This window comes from Haemorhous mexicanus, chromosome 3 (assembly GCF_027477595.1).
Source record: "Haemorhous mexicanus isolate bHaeMex1 chromosome 3, bHaeMex1.pri, whole genome shotgun sequence".
Taxonomy (NCBI): domain Eukaryota; kingdom Metazoa; phylum Chordata; class Aves; order Passeriformes; family Fringillidae; genus Haemorhous; species Haemorhous mexicanus.
Window position 1 is genome coordinate 114418114 of NC_082343.1, and position 14471 is coordinate 114432584.

The 14471-nt window shown below is 42.1% G+C and overlaps 1 protein-coding gene across 1 annotated transcript in view; it reads right to left on the minus strand.

Moving 5' to 3' along the window:
* The window catches only part of PKHD1 (PKHD1 ciliary IPT domain containing fibrocystin/polyductin), a 235897-nt gene that overhangs the window by 21989 nt on the left and 199437 nt on the right, over positions 1-14471 (minus strand). The window contains exon 59 of the mRNA XM_059843088.1: positions 5009-6014. Coding sequence (XP_059699071.1) covers positions 5009-6014 — 1006 coding nt within the window. The remainder of the gene's footprint in view (positions 1-5008; positions 6015-14471) is intronic.

Consider the following 14471-nt stretch of genomic DNA (forward strand, 5'->3'; position numbering starts at 1 on the left):
ATAAAACTTTGAAATTACCTCAAGTGCTGCAATGTCTGCAACTCTTGACATGGAGATTTTAGAATCCTGTCTTTGCCTGCTCACTGGAGGAAAAACTTGCATACTTATACAGGAAAAGAGCTGCCAAGTCTTTTTTATAAAACCCTGTACAATTCCACAGAGCAGCCTGCCTGAAACCTTCACAGAAAGTTACCAAATCCAAGAACTTTGGGGTTAGGAGGAGTCAGAATTAATCTAGATTCATCAAAACTCCACCCCTGCTGCCTGCATATGTGACACGTGACACAGGGAATTAGTTGTAATATCTCATTTAGTGCTCTGCATGGGAATTCCTGTTGGAATGAGCCATTCTTTGATAATTTGCTTCCCTTTTATTCCTTGCTGTATGCCTCAAAATTCCTGCACAAGCACCATTTTTCATATGCTGCCTCAAATATAATTTTCAGCAAAAAAAAATTCCAGTTCATATCTGATTAAAGGTCAATTAAGAAGGAGCAAAGCACCCTGAAGTAGAGTGGGGATAGGGACTAAATGGCTTCTGGACAACTGTCCAGAATTATATTCCTGATTTTGTATAAAGGCACCTGCACAAAGACACACAATATATTCATCATTGCGCTTCTTGTTCTTTCCTATTTATGTTGATATTAGGAAGATTTTGCAAACCAGGGATTTCTATCTGTAAATACATCACAGCATCTATTATATGTAGGCATTTTACTGGAAGATAAACTGTGTGATAGACATCTCTGACTCTCCAGCTGTGCAAGACTATAGCAGCCACAGCAATCACCTCTGTCTTCTCTTGACAAATTAATGAGCCATGTTTGAAGTGACCCTAACAAAGGAGTTAAATTAAAATCATGTATAAAAGCACTTCAAATCATAACAGACAAGCCATATATTTTAAAGGCTTGGCAGTGTGATATACAGACCCACTGACTAATACCTTACCACAGCAGGGTTTCCAAGGCTCCCCTTCAGCCTCACTGTCCTGGGCTGCAAATGAACATCCATCCTGTGCTGATTAAAGATCTTTTTGAAGCTGTTGTTGTGTTACAAAACCATAAAATCATTAAGGTTGGGAAATACCTCTAATACTATTTAGCCTAGCCATTAACCCAGCACCACTGTGTTGACCTCCAAAACATGTCCCCAAATGTCATATTCATTCACCCTTTGGCCACTTCCAGGGGAGGTGACTCCACCCCTGCCCTGGGCAGCCTATCCCAATTTGTGACCACTCTTTCAGTGAAAGATGTTTTTTCCCTAATATCCAACATAAACCTCCCCTGGTGCCACTTGAAGGAGAAGGCTTTTCTCTTATCCTGTTACTTGTTACCTGAGAGAAGAGACCAACCCTCCCCTGGCTCCAACTTCCTTTCAGAGACTCTTTGAGAATGATAGTGATACAGGGCAATTCACTGCTCTGAAAGCACAACAAGATGGGCCTGGCAGGAGTGCAGGTTCTGTGTATTTCTGATGGTCCAACTGGGTTTTGCATGACTCAGGTGTGAAAATATTCCTCTTTTCCTTCCACAGAAAAACACACTGGAATACTTTGTCTGACTTGTAACCCCAGCCCCATTATCTGTGCCTGTGCCAGCATGTGCTGCTTAAATGGAGACGGATAGACAGTGGGGACAGTACATGTCCCAACAGGAAAACCCTGATTTCATTTCACAGGTTATCTGTGGCTTTATTGCATCAGAAATGTCAGCCATGAGTAATTCCAGAAAAGCTATGACTGATGGGGAGCAATAAATAACAGTGCAGAGGAGCCCGAGCAGCTGAGGGTGGGTGAGTTCTGAGCCAGTCCTATGATCTGGTGATGTGAGTGTTCTCTTCAATAAAGATCCCAGGTCTTCCCATAATTGGGACAGTGAATCCAAGGCTTTAGGCTAGCACTGCTCTTGTGTGTGTAGTAAAACAGCTTCCATCCTAGGGAACTCTCCTGATCTTTGCTGCTTGGAATATTTTCACAGACTGTGCACAGACAGGAAGACAAAACACAGCTGGGAGAGCAGTCACAGTGTGGAGATGTAATTTCTGCCTGAAAAAAGGCAGCCTTTAGGTTTCCTTGCTGGCACACAGAAGATGGTGCTTCCCTCCTTTAAATGGTTTCTTGGGATCATGTCTTGGGATCATGTAAATCATGGAATGCTTTGGGCTAGAAGGGATCTTAAAAATGATCCAGTTCCACTCCCTTCCATGGGCAGGGACACCTTCCACCATCCCAGGTTGCTCCAAGCCCCATCCAGCCTAGCTTAGGACACTGCCAGGGATCCAGGGACAGCTACAACTTCTCTGGGCAACCTGTGTCAGGGCCTCACCACCCACTGTAAAATTTCCCACATTATTTTTCTGCTGTCCCATTTTGTAGTGTCCTTCAGTGTAACAAAAACAGCCCCACTCACAACAGTGATGTTGGTTCTGCTGATCCAAAATGCAGTATATCTTCAGCATTGGCCCTGATTTAAGATCTGATCTTGCACTTAAGAATTCCTCATTGGGCTTAGTGCAACACCACAAAAAAACTAACCAAACTCCAAAACCAAAAGCACAAGAGCAAAGCAAAACAAGACAAGACAAAACAAAATAAACAACCCACCCAACCCAAAAGAAAACAAAAAGAAAATCCTCCCCCCAAAACCCAAACAAACAAACAAAAACACCTACAGCTGAAACCAACCAACCAAAAATAATACAACAAAACAAAGATTCCTACAGTTACAGACCACTGTCCTCCTTCTGGGTGCTTTTCCACCACAAGCCACACAGGGTCTACAAGAAAAGTTAAGCATGTGAAGAGAGTTTGTATCACTGGCAGACATCAGGATGGGCCATGGGTCAGCAGTAAATGGGAGAGGATGTGGCATTAATTTCAGGGGGTGATTCTTAGACAAATCCAATTTCTATCTTGCATAGATGGAATATATGGAATATACTTATAGTTGGATAAAGCTTCGGTATTGCACATCAAAAAATAACATTATGCAATATCAAGAGAGTACACAATAAGATGGCCAAACATCAAATCCTATGTCCCCTATTAAAAACAGATGGGATATTACCTTTTTCATATTACCCATGTGCTTTTAATACAGTTTCAGAATCTGATGCTGAAATGCACTAACGTCTGCTCCCATCCCAGACCTGCTCTTCACAGCCTCCTCTGCAGATGAGGGCTGACATCTGGGCTGTGCAAATAGTGGCTGTAAGATGCTGAAAAGAGCAAGACAGGGACTGAGGAAGGAGGGAGAGAAAGGGCTGTTTGCTGCTGTGGATGAGAGGGAAAAAAAAACCCTTCAAAAAGTGAGTCTTGGTATTGAATATCAATAAAATTTAGTTTGTACAAAACTGACCAAGAACTCTGTAGCTGGCAGAGCTCAAAAGGAAGGTCCAGGGGGAAATTATTGTAAAGAAAAAGTATCCTGTGTTCTTCTGTCAAAATGAGATGCAGGTCTGTTGCTGTATCTGCATGGAGATACAAATATAAAGCCATCGCTGATAAAACGCATGGAACATTTTGGGGGATGATAAATTACCAACATAAAAGTCAAACATGGGGGCCCATGTGGGATGTAGGATCTGAGCAAACAGAGGGAACTGGGTTCTGGAAAGTCAGAACTGAAAAGGAATTAAAGAATACAGTGGGCAAACAGAAGACCATGAAGCTCTCCTGTTTCTGTAGGAGAATGGCTAATGGAATCATTGAATTGTGCCGGTAGAAAATGGGATTTAATACCACTTTTGTATTTGTCACTGATTCCATACAATCACAGAATACCAGGTTGGGAGGGATCTCAATGATCCTGTGGGCCAACCTTTCTTGGAAAAATCATGATCTAATCAAGGTGGCCCAGCACCCTGTGCAGATGAATCTTAAAAATGTCCAAAGTTGGGGAATCTGCCAAGAAGGAAAACTTGACTTTCAATCATGCCCACTTCCAAACAGATTCAGAAAACAGAGATAGAGAAAGAAAGAAGCACTCACCAGAACTCAAACATTTTTTTCTTTTTACAAAGCAGACTGTGAAGTGATTTGATTACTTTGAAGGTATCTGGAGGAGGAGGAAGAGTCCGTGCCCAGAAAGCTACTGATATAAAAGTGGAGGAAAGAAACCAGGTGCTCTCATGGGAATCTGGAGGTAGAGGCTGACAAGAGGAAATGGAGAAGTATTTGTGACAGAAAGGACAGGAATAGGATCCAACATCTAGGCACATGTTCAGGTTGTGTTGGATGTGCCCAGCTCCTGAATCATCAAGACCAAATGGATTTCTAGAATTTTAGGTAAAAAGAAACGTTTACACTAAGGCATCAAAGTGAAGGGTAGTGGCTTGTATCCTGAAGGATATTGAAGTAAAAGATTAAAGAGATTTTTGTCTCCTTAAATTTTAAAAGTATAAGAATAAATGTTTAGATCTTCAAGATAGTTAAGGCAACAACCCATCTTTAATAACACACCCCTGCTGCCACATCAATTTATGAACATTCTTAGATTTAATTGTTTAGAATTTAAGAGCTATGATAGCCTGAATTAACCCAATTCTCTATAGTTTCAAGGCAGACTTTCAGGAACTCTGTTCCTCATTTAAGGCACCACTGAGATTTCTGCATTCCAGAGACTCATGAGCACCAGCAGAAAAACATGATAATTGGTGCTTGGGAATCCAGCTAGAACTTGGGCATAGCTCTGACATCACAGAATCATGGAATGGTCTGGTTTGGAAGGGACCTTAAAGGTAATTGTGTTCCACCCCCTGCCATGGGCAGGAATACCTTCCAAAAGACCAGGTTATTCAAGCCTTGTCCAGTTTGGCCTTGGACACTTCCAGGGCTGGGGCAGCCACAGCTTCTCTGGGCAAGTCATAGAAACTTTATAACATGTTTAATCATGGTTTGTCATACTTCAGTCAATGGAGAACTTAATATAAGTATATCAAGTGGAAAAAGTGCCTTGCTACACTTAAATCAGTATCTGGTGATGATACATCTGCTACTTACCGACTGTTACCTTCTCTTGGGGACAGCAAAACAGACTGAGTCACCATTAAGGTGTCAACTGGCAAGCCAAGGCCACTCTGAAGGTCTCCAGTCTGATGAGTGTTGATAATTGTTCTGGCCAAACTCTTCAGGCTGTCACTTGTCAGCTCATTTCTTGGATGACCTGGAAGATCACCAAGCTCAATGATCAGCACTCTTGATGGACCAGCCCCATCAGGTGGATGCAGAGCCCGGGTGCTGCCTGGCTGTGTCTCCTCTTCCTGTGGGCTGTATCTGCTCTGAAAGGCTGTGCAAAATGCCATGTTAGGGCAGTGATATCTCTTTTTGCTGGCATTGCCTGAGATTACCTGCAAAGTGCTTTCACTTCCCAGCACGTTATAGACCACTCTGACTTGGTCATGACCAATCTTCAAGAAATCAGCCAATCGCTGTGCTATGGTTGCCTCACCTGCTTCCCCAGCAGCCTCAGTTACAGTGAAAGCCACAAGAAGGGAAAGGCCAGCAACTATTTCCACTGGTTCCTTCTCATGGAGGAGAACATAGAGAAGGTTGTCCTCAAAGCTGAAGTAATTGGCCCCTGCCCCTGAGTTCAGTGAAAAAGAAGATGGGGTTGGAGACACATAATTCCCTTGGATGAAAACACGAAGGCTGAGTGGTTCAGAGTAGAAAATGGCAAGGGGCAGCCTGGTTGTGTTTTGTCCACTGAGAAGGTAGAGTCTGAAAGCCAGAGGTGCCAGGTCTGGGAAGCAAACTGTGGTGAGTTTGGTGGAGGGCAGAACAGAGAAGAAAGCAGAACGATGCTCTGCAGGGTGACACAGAGAATGTGAGGTCTCATCAGTGAAGGTGTCCATAAAGCTTCCAGTCACTGTAACCACTGGGAACAGTCGCTGGCTGTCCACACTGGAATCCAAGTTTTCTAAGATGACAAGTGCATGATCTGTCTGTTTGCAGAAGTAGCCTTGTACTGAGGGCTTGAAGAGGCACTTACTGTCATCTCTGTAAATTCCTGGAAGAGAATACAGGGAGATGGGGAAAAAAATTAATTGTTTCAGATATCATCTCAATTTTTTTCAATAGGTCCTTATTTTCCTACTCCAAATTAAAAGTCACTTTGTCAGTGTTAAAATTTTCATAGTTTTAAGAGAAACCTGGACACTGAGAGCTATTAAATAGGTAGAAACTGCATTTACCTCTAGATGTCCTGGAATTGAAGATTGCTGAGGACTGAAAACAAATGACAGAAAAGCATCACATGCACCTACCTTGTTCTTTCTACATATAAAACTGCAGTATCCATTGAAAGAGCATAGATGCAACACAGGCTTTTTGTCTGACCCAGCACTTTGTCCTTGTGCCTTCTACATTTTCCCTGGCCCCAAGCCTGTAGCAGGGTGATGAATCAGGGCATGACTGCAAGTCTTTGCAAAGATAATTTAACCCTACAAATGATATCTCATCCCACTCACAGAGGCAGTGCTCCAAAGAGAAAACATTAGAAAGGACCAGAGCATCATTAATCTACTCCAGTGATGAACCACCTCATCAAGTGAGAAGGTGGAAGAAACCATCAGATTCAGATACCTACAAATACAGGAAATTCTCACATGTGTTCTAAATGTCCAAACTCCCACTGCAGTCAGTTAAGATCTGGAATTTCTACCATTTGCTCACAGGCAGGTATCTAGATTTGTTTGGGATATCTTGAGGTACCTAAGTCGTGTGAGACAGGGTCCATAGAAGACATGTGCCTTGCAAGGACACCCCACAGCACCAGAATTTACACTAAACACACATTTGTGTAACTGAAACACACCCAATTCCCCAGCCATCTATTCAAAGCAGTTTAAAACCAATGAAATTCACACTAAAATACTTCTGTTTAGTGATCTGGATTGCATTTTACAATCCTATAATTTTATTGAGCACAGGTGGGATCCTGTCACTTAAACACAAGTGCAGAGTGCCACTTGGACTTCTTTTGGTAGCTGCAACTTCCGTAGGTGTAAGACACAATGAATGGGAATGCAAAAACCACTTTAGATAACACTTTGTTCTTTCACTGAATGTAACAGGGGTGAAGATTGTTGCATACATCTCAGGATTTCCCACTAAATCCCCTCCCAAGTGCCTCTCCATACTAGTCAAGAGGATCCTATTATGGAAGTCCCTAGAGATAAGAGATGTAATCCACACAGTCAGTCTTCTGAGTTAGAATCATAGACTCACAGAATTGTTTGGGCTGTAAGGTTGGACCTCAAATATCATCTAGTTCCAATCCTCCTGCAAAGGGCCACCTTCCACTAGACCAGGTCTCTCAGGCCCCCATCCTACTGACCCTGAACACTTCCAGGGATGGGGAATCCACAGCTTCGCTGGGCAACCAATGCCTCAGCATCCTCAGAGTAAAGAATTTCTTTGCAATATCAAATTTAACCCTACCCCTGTTAGTTTGATGCCATTTCCCCTTGTGCTGCCACTCCATACCTTTGTCAAAAGTCCTGAATGGTGCTATAAGTTTATAGTGTGCTCCATCTGACTAAATACAGGTCTCTGCTTTAAGATGAGAGAAATTGTGCCTCTGGCTGTAACAATGAGATCACCACTGATTATAAAGAGAGAATAAAAGTAAATGAGTTCAGATACAGGCACCAAAAACATAAACATTTCTGCCTGGAGCATCTTAGAGAAAGATGTATGTTTCCGTTTTTCCTTCCTCTTTTCAAAATAAAATCAAAGGAGGAATTTGCTGCTGTAGTCAGCTAGAATTCTCCTTCCCTCACCTAGATTGCTCCTTCCTTAGTCAGCTGGGCTCACAAACGTGTTGGGCAAAGCATGGCCAATGTCCAAACCAGCATTGTGCTCCTCATTCAGCACCTGGGGACTTGTATTCAGTTCACATAAAAAATAAGGGACAGCAACACAAACTTCTGGATGAATAAGAAGACATTGGGGCAGAAGGATGTCCCTTATCAAGGACACATTATGTGAAAATTTCTGCTAGATAAAAGTAGCAGACTCCTAAAAAAGAAATTAACTATGAGAACAGTTGGATGGGGCTCTGAGCAACGTGGTGCAGTGGAAGGTGTCCCTGCCCATGGTAGGAGTGTTGGAACTGGATGATCTTTAAGACTGCTTCCAACCCAAGCCATTCTATGATTCCATTAAATAATTCTGGGCTCTGCCTTTAGTTACACCTCAAAGCCTGGACCCTGTGGGTTCTCACCTACTATGTATTTCCAGGGGAATCACCATGTGCAGCCTGTGGTCTGTGAACATTCCCCAGAATGAGATCTCCCTCTGCATGTCCCTGAGGGAAGTAGTGGAATTACATAAATGTTGAGCTCTGCTCAGGAATGATGTCCAAATGAGATGAGATCAGTACAATCCCCCCTATTTTTAGACACCAGCTTACAAATTTGCTTCCTTTTTCTTGCTTTTCCCTGATTTTTTTTTTTTTTTTTTTTTGCTTTTCAGTGTAAGTATTTTGCTGTAGTATTTTGCTGTCAGTTTGTGCTGGAGGCCAAAAGAGAGTGAGGGACAGCTCTGTTCAGAGCAGAAGTGGAAATGCTGTGCTCAGAGACCTTGGAATTGTCCTGGAGTGCTGGAGGACGTGCTGTGCCGCCAGCAGCCGCCCACAAAGGCTGACACATCTCATCCACGGCTCTCCTGGAAACACCCCATCTCCCCCTGGTGACATTTCTCATGTCTACAAATGGGATTTGATGATATTTTGTGATTTCTCAGAACTTTCCTTAGCCCTGCCTGCCTTGCAAAGGGGGCTGGCTTAGTTTCCTGCACACACTCACACCCATGCACACACACACATCGTTGCTTGCCTTCTTCCAAATGGCCTTCTCTGCCAGTCACAATTTCTGCAGCCTGCAATTTCGATCACTTTTAAATGAAACCCATGCTGGCCTTAGTAATCATAATGTCATTTACAATTTACCACAAAACACGTTTATTCGGTTAGTAGCACATTGGAGAAAGAGAACTCCATATGAACTCGCCACTGAAGCCCTAATCTGATTATTTCCTCATGAAAATCCAAGCAGGGGTGCTTGTAAGAGGGGGTCTGAGAGGAGAAGAAAAAAGTGAGTCCTGGCCACAGCTGACTCTGATAATCAATGAGAACAGATAAGTGACGTGGCGTGTCAGGGCCAGCAGCTAATCTGCCCCAGGGCTTTCCTCTAAAAAAGGCCAGAGTGGACAGGACTTAATAAATACTGAGTGACCACTGAATATTGAGCTGACATGTGCTATTTACATTGGTGATGAACAATAGCAGTGATAAATTCCAGAAGCATCCCCCTGCCACGGGTGAAATTGGATTACACAGGTTCTATTTGTATGTGCTTGCACACACACACGCACACGTGTGTGAGAGGGACAAAAAAAGGGGGAAAAATGAGTCAACTATAGTCCTTAGAAATGTGTGGGATAGATGGAGAAGATATTCACATATTGTTGAACTTCATGCTGAGATCTTGTGTACCCAAGCAGAGGAAGGGGACACGTGTGCTTTGGGCTCGAGAATTCACCTGTTTGTCCTGCTCCACACGAGAGAGAGAAATGATACATGGCATGTGTGTGTGCTCACCCTCTGCAGATAATTCCTCCACCTCAGTGAGCAGACTTTGCTTTCTGCAGGTTCCACCCATCATCAAGGCAAATTTATTATTTATTTATATACATAAACACTCCAGCACATATATCTAGATGAGATTTTAGCACTCAGGTTGCTTCTAGGGCTCCTGACAAATATTAACTTTGTGTCAATATTTGTCCTTCCTGTCGTGAAATGAGGATTTTCCACCTCATTTCACATTTGAAAAGAATAATGCGCCGAGGGGGCCCTCTTTGCTTAGGGAAAAAACCTCCACCACTACCACCATCACCACATCGTATCCTTTATTTAGAAAAATGGAGAGAGGTGGAAGGAGAGAAGAGCATTTTTTAAAATAGATGTTCTGACTTAAAGGCACATAGAGTCCTTTACAAGTCTCCTGGCTTTTCCCTTGTTCCCCAATGCCAAATAAATAAAATAAAATAAATTCTACATTTAAAATTGAATGAAATACATCAACATTAATGATTTTCCCCTTCAGGTTAACACCACCATTTGCCTCAATAATTTTTACCCATTTCGTGATAGATTCCACAATTCATGGTAAAAGGAAAAATAGTCTCTTTCTGACAAAAACAAAAGGCAATGTCAGTTTTTTATCAAAATAAAATAAATCTCCTACAATTTTCTTTCCATCTGACTGCATTTGCCCGTCAGTTATTTCTAATTTAACTACAATTATAGCTACAAAAATATAAAAGCAAGGAGGGGAGGAAGGGGGAGGGGAGAGATAAATGGGACACTGTTTAGAAATTGCGATTCATTGGCCTTGGGCTGGCCAGCACATATCTTTGCTGAGAGGGAAATATTCATCAGCATTAACTGTTCCTTTTGACCTGCTGACATTCAAATGGGAAATAAAGGGGGGAAAAAAAAGGGCCCAGGAATAGCACCTTGGAAATCCAGAAAAGGTAAATTATTCTGAGTTCAGTTGCAGAGGAAGGCGCAGTGGTACAAATGTTTCTCCTGTGTTTGTGCACAAATGTGCTGGGTTTGGTTCAGGCAGAGTTAATTTTCTTTGCAGTAGCTGTTTTGGGCTGTGTTTTGGATTTGTGCTGAAAATGGTGTTAACAGCACAGAGATGTTTTCATTATTGCTGATAGGGGCTTGCACAGATTTGAAGACTTTTCTGCTCCTCACCCCACCAGTGAATGGGCTGGGGGTGCACAAGGATTTGGGAGGGGACACAGCCAGGACAGCTGACCCCAGGTGACCCATGGGATATCCCAGACCATGTGGGCTCATGCTTAGCATATAAAGCTGGGGTAAGAAGAAGGAAGGTGAGGACATTGGGAGTGTTGGCATTTATTTTCCCAAGTCACTGTTACCTGTGATGGAGTCCCACTAGAGTGGCTGAACACCTCCCTGCCCATGGGAAGTGGTGAATGAATTATTTGTTTTGCTTTGCTTGCTTACACAACTTTTACTTCCTCTGTTTAAAGGTCTTTATCTCAAGCCCCAAGTTTTCTCCCATTTACGCTTCCAGTTCTCTCTCCCATCCCACCAGGGCTGAGTGACTGAGGGGCTCTGTGAGGTTGAGTTGCCAGCTGGGGTTAAACCATGGGAACACACACACACATAAATATGTACTCATAGCAGGGACCATGTAAATAAAAATAGAGTGACTGCTTCAGGCTGCTAATTCTTTCTTTTAAAGAAAATTATTTTGGAAGGAAATGAGTCTCATAACATCACTCTGTGTGGGGGTTTTATGCTGTCCTGTTTATCATTCTTCTATAAAAAACTTTGATCCTCCCCCTCCCAGCCAATTTTAGCCACATTTGTGGACTCAAAAATACTATGTTCCTTTAAGGTTTGTAAAAGTAGGTGCCCAAGTAGAGAAAAGACAGTTACTGGTGCTTCCTTTGAATGAAGCTTTGTAGTAAAACTCTCTTCTTACACATCCTGAGATCCACATTCACCCTTCCCTTTCACAGGGAAATCCAAAGAAAAAACAGGTGTAGAACATGAAATATTTGCTCTTGCATTCATTGTGTGCATGCTTTGATATGGCCACACATATTGAAACTACTTATTCTCTGTAAAATCAAGTGTTATTTACCACTTTCATACAGTTATACATTTTTATGTTTGCATCAACCCTTCAGAGCTCCCCATGCCTGAGAGGGAAGACACACATTACAGATTACAATATATCTTTCCCAGTCATGGACAAAAAATTAGTTTTCCAGTTCCCAAAGACTATAATAATATTTCGTTCTTGACCTCAAAGCATCAGTGCACAAGTAAAGTCTTAAAAAGAGAGACCAGCAAAGCTCTGAGATCAGAATGCTCTCCAACAGGGATCAAAAAGAGTATGGGAACAAAGAATTTGTATAGCAATGTTCACTCAAAATGCTCCTCAAGCTTTCAGTGATTAATAGGTCAGGAACCTCTTGAGTCAGAGAGATCATTGTTGGTCTTTGTATTTGAGAGAAAACACCAAACCAGTCTCACAAACCCATGAAAAGTTGGGGTGAGAATAGCCCCCCTTTGAGAGCGATCAAGATATTTTCTCCAGCCAGGAGAAAATATCTTGATCCCTCTCAGAGGAGGTGGGTGACTAAATCTGGAAGGACCTTTAAGTGAGGTTCCCCAGACCAGGTTGGATAAAGGGATTTTCCTTATAATTCCACAAATCTTCTGGATTACAAGGTGCCACACTTGGAAATACTTGTGTCCAGAAGATTCAGCAGGAACTGAGATGCTAGAGCATTTTATCCATCAAAACTTATAAAATAACCAGTGCCAAGTCAGGTTCTAGTCCCTGAGGCCAGCTGGCATTGCACTTCCATAGTATTAAAGCCACAGAACCTCCAGAAGACAGTGGTCACCTCCAAACTACATTTTTGAACTGGCTCCTGACTCATGATAATTTTTGGAAAGCACACAGGAGTTATTTTGGGCACTTCTGTGTTGGCTGGGACAAAACTGGGTTTGGAGCTTTACTCTTGGTGCAATAGGAAGCTCAAGTGTCCATACCACAGTGCTGCTACTATCAGCACTGGCCCAGAGCAGCTTGTCCATAATTTAACTAAATCAGAAAGAGAGAATTAGGAAGGATTTTTTTTCTGTATTATGATTAATGGTTTGGGAACTTTGGTCATTTTAGTGATCCTGACAACACAAAGGTCCCCATAATGCTTATTTCAGGAGCAAATCCAATGCAGTGACAAAAGCATTACCAGATATTTTATTGTGCATGGAGACAAAAATGGTTAAACAGTGTGGACTGGAGCTTTTAGATGATCTCATGAAGCAGGTAAGACAAACAAACTATTCTCACAAACTTCTTGAAGTGATTAACCATCATCCAAAAAGCCATCTCTGTGTAAGACGGGTCCTGTCTCCCAGGAAAGACAAATAAAAATGTAAAAAGAAACATCTTTTTGTCCCTATTATTTCACCTTTGAAAAACATGCTATTCCACAAGTATCAGTTCTTTTCTTGTGATGCTGCCAAAGCTTTTCCCATTTTCTTCCCCTTGAAGACAATCCTGATTTCCTTTAGGTGTTTTTAAGAGGATTTTTCTCTTCTCCTTACCAACAACCTCACTGACTGAAGCTTTAGTCACATCAATACCTGTGGCTCAAAATAAAGGTGAGGGGCAGCACACAGCAGAGCTTTTGCTGACACAATTCCTGTCACCATCTCTCTGGTCTAAGAATGATAAAACTGCCAGCACCACCACCACCACCACCTGAAAGCAGAACAGCAGTTTTGTCAGATGCCAGACCTAAAAATGAATGTGGCTGTGCCACGCACTGCTCTGAGCTGTGGATATAATGAGTTTTGAATGGGAAGTCCCGGACACAATAAATCTGTGCCATATGTGACCATTTCCTGTGTCAGTTCCTTTCTCATAACCAGTGGAGGCTTCTCCCTCCCCCTCACTTTCCCTTTCATGACCCCACACCAGGGCTCTGAAATCTTTCAGGGTTGCTTTTGGGCCCCAGGCCTTTCCACAGCAGTTGCATAAATAAATGAGTTTGACAGCAAACATCATAATGGTTACGGTAATTTGTGCTCCACACAAGTGCTTGTGCTACTCGCAGGAGAAACGGGGGAGGAAAGAGCTTGTTTTGTTACCACAAACAAAAGTATGCTCTCTGACAAGTGGTGAAAGAATTAGTCAAATAAACTTGAACTCTCTTCAGACCATCGCTGTTTATGGATGGGGAGGTTCTCAGCTTCGCTCTCCCTCCTTGGCCTGCAGTCACTGCAAAGACAAATCGTCTTTTTCTTCTGCAAAAATAAAGTTAGGGCATAAAATGAACTGCCTCAAAATAAAATTTTCAGGGAACTCCACTTTACTGCTGTTATTATTATCATTTCTTCCCAATGAGAACAGTTCTTTGGTCCTGGGAACGGACTCACAAAGAGACTGAGTGATTTTCCACTGGAAGCCGGCTAGAAGGAAAATTCCAAATACCTGCAGTTTCTGGAAATATTTGGGTTAGAAATAAGCTTTAAAATGACAATAATTTCTGTAAGAAATAGGTTGAGAGGGCAGAACAGAATCTTTCATTTGTTCTACTTTCTTCTTTTTTCATTGACAAATAATACATTTTGACTAAATACCAAACTTCTACTAAGTTTTAAACTTTCCCTGAGAAATTATAAATATTTAGTCTGTGTACATTTTTTTCCTGTAAACCCTATTATCAAAACCCATTTTTCCCCAGCAATGCCATTTAATAAAACATATTTCATATACCCCAATTTCAGCCCAGAAAGACTGCAGACATTTCAGTTAGTATAGTAAAAGGCATAATTATCTTATAGAAGTTTTATAACAATTTTTAGGAAGGAAGGTTGGTTTCCCATATCCAATAC